Source organism: Copadichromis virginalis, linkage group LG5 (assembly GCF_057382275.1).
Source record: "Copadichromis virginalis isolate Kocher_CV1m ecotype Utaka linkage group LG5, C_Virginalis_male_GT1.1, whole genome shotgun sequence".
NCBI lineage: Eukaryota > Metazoa > Chordata > Actinopteri > Cichliformes > Cichlidae > Copadichromis > Copadichromis virginalis.
In genome coordinates, this window is record NC_140622.1 from 15,992,843 (window position 1) to 16,008,214 (window position 15,372).

At 41.4% G+C, this 15,372-nt stretch overlaps 1 protein-coding gene across 1 annotated transcript in view; it reads right to left on the bottom strand.

Annotated features, from left to right (window-relative positions):
* plxna1b (plexin A1b) overlaps positions 1–15,372 on the bottom strand; it is a 182,495-nt gene that overhangs the window by 96,065 nt on the left and 71,058 nt on the right. The window contains exon 4 of the mRNA XM_085456200.1: positions 1,281–1,421. Within this exon, the coding sequence (XP_085312326.1) occupies positions 1,281–1,421 (141 nt within the window). The remainder of the gene's footprint in view (positions 1–1,280; positions 1,422–15,372) is intronic.

The following is a 15,372-nucleotide window of genomic DNA, read 5'->3' on the forward strand; positions in this document are numbered from 1 at the left end:
TGCACTGAGTGAATCAATTTAATGGGAATGAACTTCTTTGACTATAAGTTAAGTTTCCTGAAGTAGACGAACTTGGTGTTGTATCTTGCCCCAGCGTGCAGCTGGGTTCGGTGACGAGCAGCTATCGAACTGATGGATGATTGTGATGATGGGGTGTGTGTGTGCAGATGGAGCCTCACATATGTCATCAAAAGGTCATCTGGCTTGAACAGAGGTATCTTCAGCCAGGACACACAGGGCTGTGATATAACATACTGTTACACTCATAGCACAATCTGCATTTAAAAAAATTTATCTACCAAGCCCCAGCCATGGCAGTGGTTATACAGTGACCATTGATGATCCCACTGGGGGTCAAACAGTCAAAGAATGTTTCCATTTTATGGCCTGACTTTGATTTAAGCCACCTACAGAATCAGCACCTCTGAAAAAGCCTCTCACAGAGCAGACCTCAGATACATCTCACCCATTTTCAATTCGACAGCCTATTTTAGGTCTATTAAATACAGACATATTCCCATCATGTACAACCCCTTTTTTTCTTTCCCCCTCCCTCTCGTTTTGCTTCCTTCACTCACCACACTAATGAGACAGAAGAAAAAAAAAAAAAAAAACAACAACCAGGGAGCAGCTGGAAATGGGGAGCAGCAGAGATGCGACATGCTCTCTCTGCCTCCTCCCCAATCCCCCCAACCCCTTCCTCTCCTCACCATCACACTAGAGAAAGCCTTCACCAGAAGAAGAGTGCGCGCGCACACACACACACACACACACACACACACACACACACACACACACCCCCATCTGACCTATAACTCTCCCTGCACTCCCCATGTATGTAATGTCTGGCTTATTAGCAAGCCATCATGGTGGCGATGTTTGTAGCTGGTGTGAATGTGTGTTGGTGTTCAATGAAATCCAGTGGGGATGATTTGTGTGAGTACAGAGAATGAGTGTAGAGTTGGTAGGAATGTCAAAATATGCACAAGGGAAGTGTGTTCTGGACATTTAGTAACAGGCTGCTCTACAGGAACTATTCAAACATGCAACACAACAAAAATAAATGTTAGTATTTATGAGTATGTACCTTTGGCAAATACTGAATAGTCAGGTGCTGGATATGGAGAATTTGAATCCTAAAAACTCTTACATGTATCACAAGTAAGAGTTTTAAAAAGTATGTTGTCCCAGCAGACACTATGTCGAAAAAGTATTGCAATGGCAACATGTCTGCTGGGACTGAATGTGTGTCCTAGTGTATTTGTTGGACATGAACTCACCTGTCTGTCAGTCAAAGTGTAGATGTACTGCTGGTCTGGGCTGAACAGCATGTCTCTCAGTAAGGGACTTCCTCCTTCACTTACGGTCACCTTCTCGTATAGCACTGCTGGACGGCTGGCGTTTATGGAGTTAACCAAGATCTGCAAAAAAGAAACACACGGGAAAACTCATTTGGATATGAAAACAATAAAAAGATGATGCAGAAAAGTGATGTACATGAATACAGCAATAATATCAGACAGCAGCTGCTTAAAAAACCCCGTGCTTTTACAGTAGAAACCCTTGAAGCTAAATAAAAATAACTTGTTGCTTGTAGAGAAATGATGCAGCGTTAATCCAAGTGGACCATTGATGCACAATAAAAATAAACACACGCTTAATTCCTCTAGATTTGCCGCACAAATAAAGGAAATAAAATGGTGACAAATTTATCTTCATTTTCACATCTCCCTTTAAATATCCATGCTAAATAAATAAATAAATAAAGTACACTCAAGCTGCACTTTTTTCTACAAACCAAAGTTCAAACACACTAAAGTGTCTATGGATGTTGTTCCAGCTGGTGAAATAAGCTGATTTCACTTCAACAGTAACAGGTGGTAGTTATTATAAGGTGGGAGGCATGAAATTATCAAAATTTTGGAAAAAGGTTGAGAGCACCTGTTCTACAGAGCTATGTAAAAGGCTTAATTGAAAGGTTGTGTTAATAGCAGTATTGAGTCTCGTATAATTATTGCGAACACAGATGTGATTACAGAGGTAGATGCATGGAAGGGAACAATATTGACAGGATGGTGCTGTTATCATGACTATAGACATCTTTTGTTCAGCACCTGGGAGGAATAAACTTTAAAAATTATGAGCAAAAAATAAAAAAAGTTAAGTATGAAAACAGTGTGGTCCTGTATAATGATAGAAAGCATAACAGTGAGTCACATCTCTGCATGTGAACAACAACCTGATCACCCAAAGCACCTGTAGACAAATATAATACAGAGCAACCAAGTCAGCATGTGCACAAACATGCACGTGAACGGATGCTCAAATTTTTCTTTGTGAGTTTTGGCAAATAATTTGCCAAGATATGGAAAGTAATGGAGCAGATACAAGATAGGAGATTGGCTTGCTGGCGTGGCTGTGAGCCAAAGTCATCTCAGCAGCAAATGAAAAGTACAAAGCAGCGGGGGGGAGGGCAAGTATCAGCTCTCCATTACCGAGCTTTGTCGACTCGCACTGCTATCAGCCCACAGTGACAAGGGAAGGACAGCAGGCAATGACTAGCTGGAAAATGATACTAAATTCACACACTGACAAATAGGTTCACATCCAGATAGATGAAAGAATGATAAGATGACAACCCACACACCAAGTGATAGATATGCAAGCACTAGTTTGATTGAGATATATATATATATGCACACACACACAGGAAAAAGAAACATGTGGGTGAACAATGAACACACTTTGTGATGAAAAAAAAAATTATTTACAGTTTTGCCAAAAGAAACCAAGGGCAACAATCCCATTATCGCTCTCTGCTGTGTGCGTGTACGCATGTGTGTATGAGTGTGTGTGCCAAAGAGAAGGGGAGAGAGAGATAGTGAGATAGAGTGAAAGAAAGAGCTCATAAGGCTGTGATAAAGCTCTGGAGATGAGAGGAAATATGGATGTTATTATCTAGATAATAGGCCCGTAAACAAAGGATACATTTCATTCACGGATGGTTCGCATCTAGACGAGTTTGCACACGCACACAAACACACATACCAGCACATAAGGCAACACAATTTTTAAGTGCAGACAACCAGAATAAAGAAAAACAGCTGCTGATGCACACAGAGGTGAAAGAATAGCTTTTGTTCTGTGCCCTCTATGTATCATTTTTTCCCACTCCCTTAAAAAAAATGAGACATTTCCATTGGCAGCCATATCTATCTCTGGATCCGGCACCCAAGTCCAGTTCACTGGCTAATGACCAGTCTGAGCCTACACTGGTTTTGCACACACAAATGCAATATACCACAGAGAATGTACGTCTGTCTTTCTGACAGCCTTCCTATCTTCTGTTTGCATCCATCTGCTTGTCAGTCTGTGCAAAATCCAGCCTGCAAAATCCCCAAGTTAAAAACCAGTCTCTTTGCTGGTTTTAATATCAGCTTAGAAACAGGGACTGAAACATTGAATCTGACAAATAACACCTTTTCCCCCCTCATCTTTGTTCTGCTCAGGTTTTCCCCCTCTCAGGATGCAGTTCATCTACAGTGCTAACATAATAAAAAAAAAAGTAGTGTGCAGAGAGAAACAACGGTGAGAAAGATAGAAAACAGAAGAGTGGGTGAGTGAGAGTGGGTGACCTGCGGGGGGAGAGAGGAAAAAAAAAGGTAATAAATCATTTCAAATCAATTCATTCCACAAGTGCAGAGTGCGAGGCTGCCCAGAGTTACAGGAAGAGAACAAAAGACTATGGAATATATAAGCTGAACAGATGGATGGAGGAATGGATAGGTGGATGGGATACTTAAAGAAGATCTAATTCAATCAAACTGAGCTGCTATGTCTGGAATTCGAGGTTACGCTCTAATAACAAGGTTAACATGGCAGGGTCTGTGCATTTAGAAGGGTTTAAAGCTAATACAAGGGCTAAGTGTGTACAAATACGTGTGAAGATTCCTGTGTGGGTGTCCAAGCTCAACGCCAGCGTGCATACGGCTTGATTTTCAATTGATCTACAAGCATTTGTAGAGTGATAACATGTAGAGATGTTTTCTCACACATATATAAAAATCACAGATTTATGTTTGCATCAGCTTGCATGCACAGCTCTTTGTGTGTGCCTATAAGCTAAGTCAAGAAATCAATGCAATTGTCAGTAATCAAGCGGGAAGCTGTTGCTGTCTGATTGTGTCCTCTGTATTGCTTAGCTTACCATTAAGTCCTTGATGGATGAATCTACAGAATGATGCTGTGCTTGTATTTTCAAAACAAGCCCCATCTCTACTCTCTACATGTATAATGTAACGTTAATAGACTTTAAACACATTAAAGGCACTGACTTAAGCAACGGTGAGGGAAAGCAGTAAGAGGAGACAGTAGAGAGAGGAAATGATGCGGCACAAACGCTGCTGGAAATGAACCTTAGTCTTTGTCGTTCTGTGGTTCTGACGTAAACAGTCTATAACCTGACATTTCATAACTTTCTTAAGTGCTATTCAGAGTACCTCCATGACCAAAATAGGCATTCCTTCCTGTAGTGATAATGTTTTGTCAGCTAAAATAACTGAGAATACATAGAAGTGAAGAGAAGATGTTTTTACTACATCTGTTCCATGAGGAAGAAGAAAAAAAAAAGGAAAACAGTGGTTTTACAACACAGAAAACAAATCTGAATTCTAATATTTAAATCATTAAATAAGAGACAACTTAAACGTCTAGTGTATCCATAAATTTCTAACCTTCCCCAAAAACTATTTTTACAACACTGATACTTCTCCCTCTGGCAACGTGTCGCTTGATATTCAAAAACCATGCATAATCCCTGTATCAGAAGATGAGATTGTAACCAAATAAACCAACAATTTACCAGCTCCATACTGAAACATTCCAAACAACCACCTATCTCATCATCCTGCAACATCTAATATCCATTTTTTTCCTGTTCTATGATCATTAACATCTCTCTCAACCTGCCAATCCATCCAAAAGCCCCTAATGCTGGGTTTATCTGTGCCAGGCAGGCCTGGTTTGCTCTGATAGATACATGGGATAGCTAGCTGGTGATAAGGAAGGTGGGGGTATGAGGGTAAAGAAGCTGGATGATAAGACAGTAGCACGTCAGTGAGAATGATGCCTGTCATTGGCTCAAGTGACAACTGATGAAGCTAGTGTACATAAGAGATGTAAAGATTCAGAAAGAGGCAGACACCATAAGATGCCTTCTATTGTGTACAGAATAAAATGCAGAAAGAGACTCAGAAAGGCTGCAGGAAACAGGGGAGTAAAGATGGGTGGAGGAGAAGAGGCACAAATTTTCATATAAGCATCTGTCTTAAACTGTCGCTTTAAGTATTAAGTCTGACTACAAGTGAGAGGGAAATCACTTAAAAAGAAGGCAAAAAAGGACATCAAATGCCTCAAGACTGTAATTAGCATCACAAGGAGTGGAACTAAACAGACTGGTCCAGGTGTTCCCAGGTCTGTCTGAGAGTTGTAACACTTCAGCAAGACCACGGACTCTGGATAATGGCTTTGACATTTCAGAGCAGATTCGGAGAAGTGAGTGAACATAAAGCTTGGCTCACTAATAGCATGAAGCAGCACACAAACCACACCGCCACAGACACCACATCTAAAGAAGGGTAAACTTGGCATAACTAGGTCCATGCATTCATACATAATGGCTGCAAGCCCCACATTCCTGACTTTGATGTGATGTGGGCCCCCAAGTGAATGTGCATGTGTGTGTTTATGGGGCCCCACCGAAGTAGGCCCTCTACAGAACAAAGGGAAATGAAAGAAAGTGTTAAATGGGTGAGGAACCGAACAAAAGATTGGTATGCACCCACAATCCCTGGACAGTAGGGGTATGATAAAGAGGTTGAAGAGCAAACAAGAGACTTGTGCACCTCAGTGATTCTGTATTCTTGGCTAGCAAGCTCATTTTACAGCCTACCCTACCACACAATACAAAGCAACTGTGCCTCATTTAATTTCCCACTCAGCCAAATTAACTAATACAATAGCCCAACCACAATTTACTGGACACTAGAGTAACCTAATGCCCGCTTCTTGCAAACACCTCTCAAACCTTTTTCCCTTCTTTCAGCACTTTTGTTTCTCCGGGTCGGGGCTTTCAGATAAAGACCTGAAATCACTCACTTCCTATCGCGTAGTGAGCTTGGCAGAACTTGAGCGCAGCACGACACAAAACAAATATATCTGTTGTTCTCGAGTGGCAGCAGTCATCAGAAAACACACAATTTACTCCTTGATGCGTGTGTGTCTGTGTGCATGTGTGTTTAATGGACTATTGCATTGTTTTCTGTTTCAGAAACAGCAGGAGGATGTTGGCCCTAAGGAAGCACTGGACCCTCTAAACTGTACACTCAAAACAAAAACATCTATACTGGGTTACTGGGAAGCAGTACACTCTATTGTATTTTAGTTACCATGCATTGTTAGAGAAAACAGAGCATCCATTCAGTGTGTACAAATGGTTTCAATGGAATAAACAGTTTTATCTTCCACCAAAAAATAAAATAAAACAAAACCCTTCTGGAGATTTAGTTATGTGTGTATGGCTGACTGTGAAGTAGTATGAAGCTGGGAGCAGATGGAACATCACACATGAGTGACTGATGGCCCTGATGCTTCTATGGGACAAATCCCACTTCACCACACACAGACACACACAGACACACACATATACATACACACCATAGGCAGCCAACACATATAGAAGCCCTGAGCAAACCTTTACCATATGTGGGTCAGACAGTCATACCAAACAGCCTTTTCTTTAAGAGAGCCAAGACAGACAAAGAGCTATGGTGACAATGATGGAGGTGGTGTACCCTCAAACACATGTACAGACACACACGAGCTCTGTGTGTCTGCTATCATAACACTGTATGTCTGGAACGGCTTATTTTAAGGTCTGGGAGGGAGAGCAGACACAAACATGGGTTTTTATTCAAAAAGAAGCTTTATTGGTGCAGAATGATTAAACAATGTTATTTGTATTTGCGGGAAAGTTAGTAAAAGGAAGTCTTACTCGCTTCTGGATATTACTTATTCATGTAGGTTTATTTATATAGATAGACAGTACGAGCACCCAAAAGGCTTAACAACCTAGATTAAGGGAAAGAAAAGGCAACGAAGGCAGTGTGCGTCAAAAATGCAATAACTAGCTGCAGCTCCCAGACAAAAACACACACTCCCACACTTCACTAGTACGCCAGCAATTCTTCCACACACCACCACACCCTAGCACAGGTTTCCTACCCAGTTTCGATTTCCATTTAAAAAGTCCCAGACTAGATTTTTCATGGCCACATTTGTGAGCGAGTACACAGTGCTAGATGTTTATTATGTAAAAAGTTTTAAAATCTATACTATGTGGGCTATTATGTTGTCAAATATCAGCCAGAACACTAGTTGAACGGACTATCCCTCACATAAAGCAATTAACTTTAAACCCCAGATGGCAGATCTGTGTAGGCGTTTTCACTCAGTTGCATGCCATGACGTCTTGCCTTCTCCCTAGAAAAACCACTAACTGTATGATCAGTTTATATTTACAAATCCTACATTTTACATTTTGGGGGGTGGAACAATAGGCACAGCGGTCTGGGAACAAAATCTTTAACACATTTTGTTTTTAACAGACCTCAAAATAACTCAAATGAAATTCTATACTTTGGAACCTTGTTAGCAACAATAAATCACACATCGTCAAATCTCCTTTTACTTAGAAGCACAAAGAATTCTGGGTATTTGAAGCGCTTGTCTATCACTGTTCCAACTTGAACGAAAAACAGAGTTATTTTAAGCTTTTTTAATGTTTTTTTGTACATTTATGATCTTACACCACAGCACTTGTGTTTTTGTTTTTTCTAAGCTGCACCTGACACGTTCCATCAAGGATACTGAAGCTCACGCTTTACAGTCGATGAAGTCAAATATGTAGCTCTGCAATCTGATTCTGTCATATCAGGTTACTTGCTTTGCCAAATCTTATCAACCGTCTTTGGTATTCGTCCACATGTCTACACCATGGTTATTCATGTGTGAGCCAGTGGCCTTTCACCAGCAGTACTCCCCAAAAGGTCACACACTCGCACACGTGTGCACACACACATCTACAGCTGCAGAAACATGTAACAGGCTGTGGAGGAAGAGGAGGGGAGAAAACACAAAAGGAAAAAAGAAAAGGAACAAAACGTCCAAGCCACATGTGGTATCTCTCTCCTAGAGCACATGTGTGCATACAATAACATGAAGGTAGGACATGGAGATAGAAAGTGAGCTGCTTTAAGAGCAAATTAAAGCTATTCATCATTGTTGATGCCTTTTAATCCTCACGCTTGCTGAAATTAAAAGCCCTAGTCATTGTTATATCCTTTACTTCTCTGCCAATACATTGCTCTCCTTTTCCTTAATTCATCTATCACGCATTCTTACTCCCATTTCATCTTTCCTTCTTCATACCGTCTCCTTTCTTCCTCTTTTCACCCTCTGAATTAAATGCCTTTAGCTAACAGTCGTCAGATAAGTGTGTGTAGCGAGTTGCTAGACACGGCACAGCGGCAGCATTTCATCTTCCAACCATCACTAAATCACACTAACTCAATCATCTGCATCTCCACGCGCGCGCACACATACATACGCACACAAGGCTGAGAGCGTGAGAAGCCCTGCATCTAGAGAGGTGCTTTACTATGACTGATTTTATCAGCTGTCTTGCAAACGGGGGAAGAAATTGCACCACAACATTATCATATACAATAAGATGAGACTCGAAGATAGAGCTTTCCAATTGAATGCCTTTTTAGTGTCGCCATTCAAATGAGAAAAGACCTCCTCTTACATTGAGGCGAAACACAAATCCCTTATGGGATATCTCAACCAAAACAATATTACACATTTACATCAAAGACTGCTGAGAGGATGTTTACGTTAAAGACAAAGTGCCTAGACTTAAGTCGAGATTTAATATTGATATGTTTACGAGTGTGTTCAAGCAAGAATGGCAACATGTTATAGGATTCCTGAAGTGACATTGGCATCTCCGGATGACTGCGAAGCCTCGAAGCCACTGAGAAACTGTGAGGAGCTCTGCTAACAAGCTGCTAGCCTCCAGACTTATCAGACATAGGAAGGTGGGAAAGTACACAAAGATCGGGAAGAGTGCTTAATGCAACCGGGTGTGGGGGGTGTGCATGTGGCTTTGAAGAGGGCAGTGAACCACATACAAACACAGGAAGAGATCAGCTGAACAACTCTGTTTGTATTGTGTGTGTGTGCGTAGGAATGTGGAAGGTTGTGTTTGTATGAAAGAAAGTGTATGTGCATACAAACTAAGTGAGGCAGTCTATCAATTTGCATGTGTAGCTGAGTGCTTGCGTGCAGTGAATACAAGCAAAGTGTGCAATTGTGTGCACAGAGTTAATCAACATCAGTCACAATAATAAGGCATCAATTAATAGCTGGAGAAAACGCACAAAAAAAAAATAATACACACACCCCCACTCTGATGTGACACTATGCAGCACCGCTTGACCCACCATTTATTAACTATATCAGCCATTCACTAGGATTACAGTGAATAGGACCTCATCTTCAGCTGTAATTACTAAGGTAGGTGTGTGTGCATGCATGTGTGTGTGTGTCTCTTCCTGTGGGAGAGCCAAAGTGATTACATGGCCACTGGTGCCTCTAATAACATCTTTTAGGGAGAGAGAGGAAGAAAGAGAGAGAGATGAGTGATTTCCATCTTTTCTGGGTAGGACCAGAATTATGGCAAGGAAATTCTATGGTGGTTAAGATGTGGGTCTGTTTTGACTGTGCTGCCATGTAAGAGTGTGTGCTTGCACGTGTGTGTGCGCGCGTGCAGATTTTTGTAATGGATGTAACACAAGAGGCTAATGGGAGCCACGCCAAAACTACACCTCAGTGTAATGTGTGCCAAACCATTCCTGGCCACAAATGCCTTCCTCTCCACAGCCCCTTTCATTTATTTCTCTCCCGCTCTGTTCATTTTATTTTACCCCTACCTAAAAGTTCCTCTGGGAGGAGTACTTTCTTCACTATAATCTTTTTCCCCCTCTTCTCTTTTGTGTTTAGACACTTCTCTACTTCCCTTAATCCTGACTTTTTTCTTCTTTTTTTAAAGGCCTTTCTCTCAACAGCATATTCCTCTTTTGCTTTTATTCAAAACACAGAAAAGTTAAACTCTTATTTGGCTCTCAAACATTGCAAACTCCCATAACAAGTAAAGAGCGAGCAAGAAAAGACTGGGAGAAGATGACATAAACAAAGTCTAAATGTGCACAGGGCACTAAATGGCACAAACCAGTGAAACCACAGCACTGTCAGCTGGCGACAGAGAAGATGTTTTAAATTAGGAGCAAAGTTACTGGTAACAATAGGAAGCTTGGTGGCTTAAATGAGAGGAGATTTGGAGGGCAGAGAAAAGCAGCGACAGAACACACACATACACGAATAAAGTCTGGCAGCTATAAAGGATGAGGAATGCAGATGGTGTTTAAAATGAGCTTTACCGCGTGGTTTGCAGTGATTTACAGCTGTGGTCGCCCATGTGTATGTATGTGGGCTTAATCAGTGAGTTGCAGGGTGCTAGCATGGTAGATTTTTCATAGTGTTGTCCTGTAAGTGTAATGTAAGATAGACTTAACCATAACACACACACACACACACTTTCATCTTAACCATCCTTTCTCTCTTTTCTTGCTCTTTTTTGTTTTTTCTTCTCTTGTTTAGTCTAGAAAATGTCAAGACGAGTATCACGCTAACAGGTGTTTAAAGCCTTCTGACAATCCCAAATATACACAATGGCCAAAAAAAGAAGTAAAACATCACATTAAATAAACTGAAGACAGCAATTGTTTGACATTTTCCGTGTTAATCCAAGTTAACTTTCTGCACTTAGGGCTCGCTCTTTTTCCAAAGGTCAGCACCATCAAGACATCTTGCCATTTGTCAGCAAAACTGAATCTGAAAGTTCACCAAAGTAGAAACTGAGGGGAAAAAACTTGTTGCCCTGTGGGGAAATCCATAAGCTGTTGCAACAACAATGAAATGAACCAATTCCAATAAACACAGAGGTGACAAGGCCTTCAAACATTAACCGTTGAATAATATTTAAACACCCAAATCATGTTGTGATAGTTACTCCACCACAGGTTTTTGCCGGTGCCTATTCTGCTGTATGAGGTGGTCAAAAGTGCAAACTTGGGAGAATGAACAGTGTGTTAGGTTAAGAAATAGTTCTGTTTGTGCTGCGTGTGCTGGTTTCTGTATGAGAGGAGGAGGCACATTCCTGACGTGGCCGCCCTAATCCTACACTTCAATACAATCTTCTATTGCACACCAACCTATCAGCCTCTCTGTACATGTGCCAGTGAGTGCTTGTGAGCATGGTAATGCCTCTGTGTATGTAAAAACACCTCTGTGCATATTTACACTCACAGCCGGGCTTCCCCCTTTTTTTAAAATCATCATCTACCAACACTCCATATGTCAGGGAATAACTGCAAAGACATTGGCATGGCAACCTCAAAACAATCAGCTGAAGGAGGAACACAGAACGAGAAAAGAATGTGTGTCTGCGCGTGTGTGTGTGTGTGTGTGTGTCTGCGTGTGTGTGTGTGTGTGTGTGTGTGTGTGTGTGTGTGCGTGTGTGTGTGTGCGCGCGCACGTGCGTGTCTGCCTGCCATGTCTGAATGTTCTTACTTTTGAGTTTACAGGTGATGTGGTACATGATCTGTAGGTCTGGTGGGATTTCTGCCATTAGCTTGACACAGTTGAACTGTGTTATTGTTTGTCCAGCAGGAGGAACCCTGTTGATCTTGGCAGCAGGATAACTGTTTATCCTGAATGTTGGATGGAGAATTTGTGATGGATGAGATTAAAGTTATTTCTGCAGAGTCTGGATGGGAAGAACGGTGTTTTAATAGTTTCAAAATGAAGATGTGATGAAGTATTTACTTGGCAATGAGTAAATTTAAAGAACTGGATTTTTGAAAGCACATTATGGCAGAGTTAGTTTTTTTGTATTTTTAAGTGATCTAGCACTAGGACTGTTCGATATAACGATATGCATCGGATGACGATATGAAAATGTCTATCGTTGTATTTTACGCTATCGTTTGCAAAATCAACTGTTTACGGCAATATTTTTTTTTCATTTTTTTTCACTGTATAATTTCCCGAAGTTCTCTCTTCCTCTTATATTTAATATAGCCACACTACAGACGGACAAGCCATTGTTTTTATGCGTTGTCCTTAGCATCAACGACAGTAAAACGATCGCATGGCTCTGCCGTCCGCATGTTTATTTTCCACACAAACCTTTCACAATCAAGCTGAAGATCCTGTTCAGATTTTTCAAACTAAACTGAATCACGTGAAATAGAATGCAGAGTGTTTACGCATGAGAAGCTAAAAAGAGCCGTCAGGTGTTAAAAAACTAAAGCTTAGAACAGGCTTTTCCCCGCAGCACACCGTGTAATAAATACTCTCAGAGAAAATTGAGGCCGTTTCAACTTATGTAACACTCGACTCCAGGTACACGACACCCAGCTGAAAACACTTCACGCAAGTCGACTTGCCCGAGGTTCACAGAATTAGCTGAAAATGTAAAATTTTTGTGATATACATCGTTATCGGGACGATAAATGTCTTATATCGGGATATGAGATTTTAATCGCACAGCCCTCTCTAGCACTGCTGTTTCCGTTAAGTGAAAGGAACTCATGCTCTTTCTCCACCCAAGCAAAGACAACATTGGGTTCTGTCTGAAACCCAAAGCCTGACACAGCAGTATGGTGAGACCAAACTGAAACATTAACTTTCCCCAACCAGCTTTTATACCATCTCTCTTTTCTCTTTTCCCAGGTGAGGCCACCCACTTTTCCCCCAGATTACCAACTCTTGTTTGGGGATAAGCCAGAGAAGAATGTCCCTGGCTTGGGTTTAGCCCTGCTGCTGGGAATTCACCTCTGAAATTAAAGGAGGAGAATGCAAGAAGAACTGGGAAGGCTGCCACAAGCAGGAGTCAGAGCAATGTGCCTCCCAATACACCCTTTCAACACTTTTTCTTTCACCGATTCATCTCTGTGTTGTTCATTCAGCGCTTTCTCTCTTTACATTTTTATTTCTCACTCCATCTCATAGCTTTGTTCCCATTAATTTCCCCAACTCCCTCCCTGCTGGACCATTCTGCACTCCTAGTGTGCCGTAATGGCCCATAGGGAAAGCCTTGGCTGCTGCCCACCAAATACAACAAGCATGACTGATTCAAGAGCCAAACGACTGGACTGGACTGGACTGGACAGAGGGGAGAGGAAATGTTGTTCTCTATCTGAATATGGGGGGGGGGGGGGTGGGGGGGGGTGGGGGGGGGGGGGTGCGTGAAACTCCAATAAAAGCTGAAATGAAACAATTACTCAAGGATCTGAAAGACAGAAGTCGAGACAAAAAACAAAAAAAAACAAAACGAACCAAACCAAACACAAACACACATGCACACGCACACCTATACCTCAACATTATTTAAACACTACACCGTTATGTGTGTGAGAGCAACAGAGGAGAAGGGCAGAGGAGTAGAAAACACACAGTGACATTTACCAGATGTCCTAGGCATGTGTAGAGAGAGGCACACACGCTGAAACAACTAGCTACTTGATCCTTTATATTATACATGAAATGACACCAGTGGAAACAGGATGAGGATGATACATTTTTGACATTTCCTCCATCCTAGACTGCAAAATGTTCAAAACATTTCCCAATATCTTAACATTTTAACTAAAACAATTCGAATTCTCTTGCAAACAGACCATTTTTAGTGCAAATTTCCAACTAAAGCCAACACACAAGTCAGTATGTGTAACAGTAAATATAACTACAGTTTGAGGAAAGGAGGTGGGGTTTTAAAAAGTCGAAGTTTTGCGTCGGTATTTTAAAAAGTTGCTAGGTTTGTTCTCAGTTCCTGTTTGGTAAGTTCTCAGTTGGTTTGAGTTAGTTGGAAAAACATATTGAACCTTGTTATCAGTCATGTAGACTAATGGCAGAATAAGTGAAGAGTAGAGTAACAAGAAAAGGTAGAAACATTAAAGCACTTGAGATGTTTGCTGAGGGAAGGAGAGAGAGGATGGGATGGGAAGGAAGGGTGGGACACCCTCCGCTCAGGAGAAGACAATGAAGACAGACTTAGCACACTGTAACCACTACACTGTAACACTGTGTGATTAAATGAACCAAAATACTGGTTGATGACAGCAGCTGTGCTGTCAGATCGGCTACTGGCATTTAAAATGAGTCACGAGTCTGCTGCTGGATATGATTGGATAGTCTATTGGTAATAGCTGCTAATCAATTGGATGATGTAAAAAACACAGAGAATTGCCCAAGCTCATCTATACGGGGTGCTGCCCTGTGTTGTAGCACATCTCAACAGTGAAGGGGGGTGAGGTAAATATAAAACACCAGAGAGCATATGTTGTATTCCTCCCAATGAGAAGAGCTGTAGGGTAATAAATTATTAACGCGCACTTCCCAGTTGATGAAAAGCAATGACAGGTACACACAACCTGGAAGCAAGAACAGCTTTGCTGCCTCTGGACTTTGCTGACTAGACTCCTTGTGAGATTCTATATGTAGGCTTCAAGCATGGTGTGCTACACTTAAATAACATCTATTAATACCGCCACTGCTCAACTAGAGGCACTTTACACTACCTTATGTAACCACAGAGGGCACAGATAGGGACTGACTATAGCTATATAAGGAAACATAACACACAACAGCAGCACAACAGACTCCACACACTGCCTTTGGTAGGGATGCACCAACCTGACGTTTTGAGTCCAGATACTGATACAGATAGCTTGGCTTTGTGTACCAGTTGACACAGAGCACTGATCTGATACCAGTTTTAAATTAATAAGCTGTTTCTTCACTGAGCCAAACAAACTTATCTTGGCCTGATCTGACTAAAGAATGTGCTCCTAATACACCTCAGGCTTTTTTCCATGTTCTTAAGCATAATGTAATCTTGCAGTTTTATGCCAACAAGCAAGAAAAGGCTCTTTTTGGATGTCGTCCACACATGATGCAATGCTCTTTGTATTTTCTGCACCGTCACTTAAATTCTGACTTTCAGTGATAACCTCTGTGCCAAGTCTGAAGCACTTGTGTGTCTAAATTCCACAAATGCATGTGTGCGGCCTGCTTTTAAAAGGATTTTCCACTGCAGTTATGACATGTTACTGTGGCTTATTCCACACCACCTCACTAGTAGTGTAACTGCATCTGGACTGATTTCTAGATCATCACTTTTTTTCTTTA